Source organism: Nestor notabilis, unplaced genomic scaffold (genome assembly GCF_000696875.1).
Source record: "Nestor notabilis isolate BGI_N333 unplaced genomic scaffold, ASM69687v1 scaffold3043, whole genome shotgun sequence".
NCBI lineage: Eukaryota > Metazoa > Chordata > Aves > Psittaciformes > Psittacidae > Nestor > Nestor notabilis.
In genome coordinates, this window is record NW_009923099.1 from 36,911 (window position 1) to 42,425 (window position 5,515).

A 5,515-nucleotide genomic window follows, 5' to 3' on the forward strand; every position below is an offset into this window, starting at 1 on the left:
TTCTCACACACCTGCAAACTGCGGGAGCCTCTGTGGGCAGAGCAGTGCAACACTAATGCTGCAGCAAGCTGAGCCCAGCCAAATTGAACCCAGGAAATGTAAAGCCATAAACACCCCCATACCTGCCAGCTCTCCCATCCTGTGCAGACAACTCCTCTGCTTCCTGCCCTCCCAGACACACGGAAATGCTCTGCAGCCATCTGCCACAACCTGCTCCCACACACAGAAACCTGGGGGTTTACAGTCCAAAAGTTAAAATAATGCTCCCGCTTTGGTGCAGCAGCTCTGCTACCATCGTGGAAACTGCTTTCTCTTGTGTTTAGTCTTCAGCACAGTGCACAGCCTGGAGCTCCAGCCTTTCTGCATCCCAGGGCATCTCCTGTGAGTGTCCCAGGGTTGTGCTAAGGAACCTAATCCTGCTGATCCCACAGTCGCTAGTTCAAAGAGGTGCTCCCGGCTTAAGTGATGTAGGGATCAAAGTCTGGGCAGTAGCTGTTTTTCCTTCTCTTCTAAATATAAGCAGATAGATGTCCATAAAATGTCCTTAATGTTTCCACTGATGGAAGAGCAGCATCCAGTGTCTGCAGACCTTCTGTTAGATTCTCAAAGCTCTTCCCCTGGCATTTTTTAACTGTCCTATTTCATCAGCTCTCCTTATATGGTATCTTGATTCTCTTTTTTCACTCAGAATCTCTCTCAGCTTTGTCTTACCAGTAAATTTTAGGAACGCTTTGCTGCTTCCTTCTTTTGAGGTAATAATTCCCTAACTAACACTTTATACTAAGCCCTCTCCATAGCAAAATCAGTTAAACTCTTGGAGCCATATGTAGGCTGGGCAAAAATGTGGTTCCATTGTCATCTAATACTGTCACTTGTAATCATCTCCAAATTTACAGGTTAGTCTACTGTAAAATAGAGCAAAAGTCTCTAAAGCTTGAGAGATTTTCTGTCCAGGGATGATCTTCTAATTCCATCTCCACTGTCTGTGTTATTAGCAACCTGATGGACAGAGGACACTTTTTATTGAAAGACTTAAGATCCTTTAAATTGTCTGTCTTGACACAACAGGGTTTGTTTTTTTTTGGTGATTTCTGTATGGGTTAGCTTTTTGCTACAGCTAACCCAAATCAATCTGTAAAGGAGATGAAAGGGAGCTGTCTTCTGTACTTTGGGAGGTTTGGCAAAATAAAAGTTGCTTTGTTTTCATGCTAAAAAAAAATAGAGATTTTGTCTAGGTTAGAGAAATCTATATTTGGCATAGAGAAAACTAGCGATAAGAGGAGATAAACAGATGTTGACATGCAGTGGTCACATCTGGTGGGTGCTGAGTGACTGCTGGTGGCTGCAGGAAGCAGGGCTGAGTCACCCCAATAGCCCACATACAGGATTTCCCCAGTCATCTCTCTGCTATGCCCATTCCCAATGCCTTCCAGACTCCCTTCCTAGCAAAGGAGACCATGCCAGCACCTTCCCTGTTTCACATGGCCTCTACATAGCCAAAAGGAATGAAGCAAGGTGCAAGCATGTTCTCTCTTTACAGTGAACTCCTGCAACCCTGAGATCTCCACCTCCCTCTTCAAACCTGCACATCCAGCTGTCAACAGGAAGTTCTTGGGGTTTGCCTTGGCACTGTATAGGATTCCTGTGAGATGTTGGTCCCTGCTGGAGCATCAGAAAGGATCTGAGCACAGAGGCTTACCACGTGGAAAAGATGGGCTTCTGTTCTCTGTATATCAAAGCAGAGGAAGGAATATGCCAAGCCACAGAATTGATTAGGTTGGAAGGGACCTCTCGAGATCATCTAGTCCAACCCTATGCTCAAACAGAAGGTTTGAGCAGGTCCATATCCAGTTGGGTTTTGAGTATCTCCATGGATGGAGACTCTACAACATCTCTTGGCAACCTTGTTCCAGTGTTTAGCCACCCTCACAGTAAAAAAAAAAAAGTAGTTTCTTGTGTTCAGATAGAATTTTCTGTTTCTTAATGTGTCCCTGGCCATGGCAGGGGGCTGGGACTAGACGATCCTAAGGTCCTTTTCAACCCAAACCATTCTATGATTCTGTTGCCCCTTGTTCTGTCAGAACTGTCTTACTAGCATAAGATAGCTCTGGAAATACCATCCTGACTGGAATTACTGCTAGCATTACTCTCTTCTCCCTTCTCCTGAGCTCTGAGGCTTAGCAAGGGGGGTGACCTTACCTGCATTGCGATCTCATCCTCTCACTGGACCAGTCCTCTAAAAAGTAAACTGAGCTTTGTCCTTCATTGTCCCTCAGTGTTAACCCTGAGCCAGGCTTTGTGGTGATTCTCTTCGCTCTTGCAGGAAGAGCTGGCGTACGGATCGTGGGAACAATGCAAGGTGGAGACACAGAGGAAGATGTAAGTAACTATCCCATGTGCCTGTAGAGCTTTTCTGAGTGCTTTAGAATGACATCCCTCTCCTCAGCTAGGGAGACACCTTTTTACCTGGTGAATCTCCATGCCCCAGGCCTGCTTTTCCCTCCTTTCCTCTAGCTGACAGCTCACTCATCTGCATAACAATATATTTTTCAGTTTTATTTGCTCTTGCAGTCTCTGCCCTGTGCTTTACCATCAGCCTGCAGTGCATAACTAGCAGCCCACAGGCTGCAGGAATCCTGTTTTGTTAAGCTGTTGGGGCAGATTGCTGTACTAACATTGCAGTAGCCTGTACTAACAGCATCAGTCCTTCAGTCCTCCATGATGAGACAGGGATGACAGCAGAACTGGGAGCTGTGCCCCTTGGGATCCCTGCCTTGTAGAGGAAGTTGTCCCATGGCTACTGCCTTTATATATCAGGTTACAGGTGACCTTGTGAGTGGACAGTGTCTGACGAAGTGCACACAGGTTTGTAGAGCAGGTGTTGTTCTGACTGCTCTGCTCAGCCTTTGGCATGTGTGGGCAGTCTTTCTATGCCTCTGGATGCTCCTTGGTGCCTACATTTGTACTAGGAAGCTGAAGCCAGCTGCTGTGATATGGTTTGCATCCATACCTTAAGCTCACCCCACCATCCCCAAAAGATACTGACATCCAAGCTGCTAATCAGAATCAGTGGGGTTATCCTGTTCCTGAGGTGATGCTGGAATAGTGTTTTGGAGCGTGCTAGTTGGTACAGGCCAAAACTGCTAGGAAATAGTACAGACACGTAAATCTGGGATGACTGTGAATCTGTGTTTGAACCTGTGCTGTCTGTTATTTCCCACTGAAGCGTAGCAGGAGTTTGATGGATCGGGAAGCAGAGGTTAATGGGCAAGTTGTGAGCTAGCACAACTCTAGGGTCCCAAGCAGAAGGTTTAAAATGAGAGGGAAGTGGATGGGGGAATGCATCTCTACAGGTCATAAGAACAGTAGGAAACTCCCACTGTTTGCCACAGCTGTCTGGCACTGCTGGGTTAGCCCTGCAAAGTTCTGCGCTGACTGTTTCTCCTTCAGGCAGGGCCAGAAGAGAGAAAAAAACACTGCTACTGAGCATTCATTGCAGAGACCTGGAAGCACTAGAGCAATAAGGGAGCTAAGTTTCTTACTAGAGAGGGATGAGCTGCCCATTTTAACCTTTGCTCTGGAAAGGAACTTGCGAATAATGCTCTGCTGTTTGCTTCTGCCACATGGATGTGGTTAAGGCTGTTTGATGCTTTCTGAGGAATGACTTATGCCCTTGTCATTCAGACACATTTCTGGGTAGGGTCAGGAGTGACAGCGCTGTCAGTGAAGATGTTGTGACCTCAGTCACAGTGCTGCCCAGTAGTCCTTGAGCATGTTCTTGCCAGAATTGGATAGTCATCCTCTGCAGTTTCTCTTCCCTTTGGACGTTCCTGTTCACAGATTTCTCCCATATCTCCCTGGCACAGCCCCAGCATATCCAGGTGTGGAAAGCCAAGGTCCTCAGACTCTTCTTGCCCTCAGCTAAAGCCACTTCAGTTGTCTCATGGCTCTGCCTTCTTAATACAGCACCTCAGCAGGCCCCGATGCTGAGAGGCTTTGCTTAGGGACCCTTGCAGGCATCCACATGTCTGAGATCAGGGAAGGAAACTAAGGAGGCTGGTTTGAACCCCTCCAGGAGTTAATTGGGTTATGGAATTGAGAAGAGAGGAGGCTTCAGCCTACCCAAGAGCCAGCGGCTGTATGCCCAGCCTCTGTCACTTGCTGGTGTGGCATATTATGCCTGAATTGTGCCTGGCTTTGCTGCCTTCTTCCCTGCTCCCATGCTGGTTACTTTCTGTTTTCTTTCATGTTCTTGTACTTTTTTTTCCCCCCCTGGTCTGCTTCCCTTGTGTTTTGCACTCTGGTTCTCCAAGGGGAGATCTGCCCCAGGCACACCCAAGATCATCACCAAGGCACAGGTGGGTTTCTCTCCTGCAGTTCATTTTCTTTCACTGCACCTTGACTCTTGGGTCTGGCAATAGGTATCACTTTAAAGTTAAACACTTTGCAAAGTTTTTAATACCAGATTCAGCAGAAGTCAGGGAGTTCGTTTTTGTCAGCTCTGTGAAGTGAGGAAGGAGGTTTGCAATCAGTTGAGTGAAGCAGCCACTGTCTAGCAAAATGGGGAGCTACTGGTGAAACCTCTATGGGCCATTACCTGAGCTCTGGCTCCTCATTATTTTGGAAGGGCAGCAGTACACAGCAGCCTGAGCTGGAACAAAAACTCCTGCAGAATCTGCTGCTGCTCCCTGGAGTAAGTCCAAATCTGGAGTCACACCAGTCCAGACAAACAGCCTTCTCCATAGCCTGTGGGTATGTGATTAGAGTGCAGAGGGGGAAGCAACTCAGTGTCAACCAGCAGTGCCATCCTTCTGAGCTGGCAAAGACACCTTGCCATCTGAGAACTGAAATGGGTTTGAACTCTGCTTTCCTACAGGAGGACTCGGGGGATAGCGAGATTGACCTGGATGAAGATGAGGATGATATGGAAGACAACAGCGTAGAAATCTCTCCAAGAAAATTTGTTCTCCGAGCAAGGAAGCCAGAGCCACTGGAGGAAAGTGATAATGACTTCTGAGCCTTTAGTAGCAGGACCAGGAGGCATCTTGAAATACAGACTTTGGAGAGCATGCAAGCCAGGAGCTAATATCCCACCATCTTGTCAGCATGAATTCCGGGGTCTGTAAATAATGTTCATTAAACTTGAAAATGAAACTTGGATTGCCAGTCCTGGGACTCTCAAAGCATGAGCAATTTATCCGTAATGAGAATCACAGTAATGCGGAGTGCGGTTATTTCTGTAATTGCAGTAGAACTGGCCCTCATGCACTGCAGTGCCAAAACTCATGCTCCAGTGAGCATCATTTGCTTGATTTCCCTGCATTTTATTATGTCCAAACAGATTTTTTTTTTTTTTTGGCATAATAAAACTGGATGAAAAGCTGCTCTGGGGATACATTTAAATTTATTTTAAATTTGGCTTAAATCTATTTATCCTGAACATATTCTTTATGTAATCAAGGGCTTGTCTCCACAGAGAGTAGCACCAGTTAGACTGAAGGAGTGAAGTTAAAAC

At 46.5% G+C, this 5,515-nt stretch overlaps 1 protein-coding gene across 1 annotated transcript in view; it reads left to right on the top strand.

Moving 5' to 3' along the window:
- The window catches only part of CLUAP1 (clusterin associated protein 1), a gene marked incomplete at its 5' end in the record, with an annotated part of 41,692 nt that extends 36,675 nt beyond the window's left edge, over window positions 1–5,017 (top strand). Inside the window, 3 exons of the mRNA XM_010011949.1 lie at window positions 2,324–2,379; window positions 4,314–4,358; window positions 4,877–5,017. Coding sequence (XP_010010251.1) covers window positions 2,324–2,379; window positions 4,314–4,358; window positions 4,877–5,017 — 242 coding nt within the window. The remainder of the gene's footprint in view (window positions 1–2,323; window positions 2,380–4,313; window positions 4,359–4,876) is intronic.
- Between the last annotated feature and the right edge of the window lie 498 nt (window positions 5,018–5,515).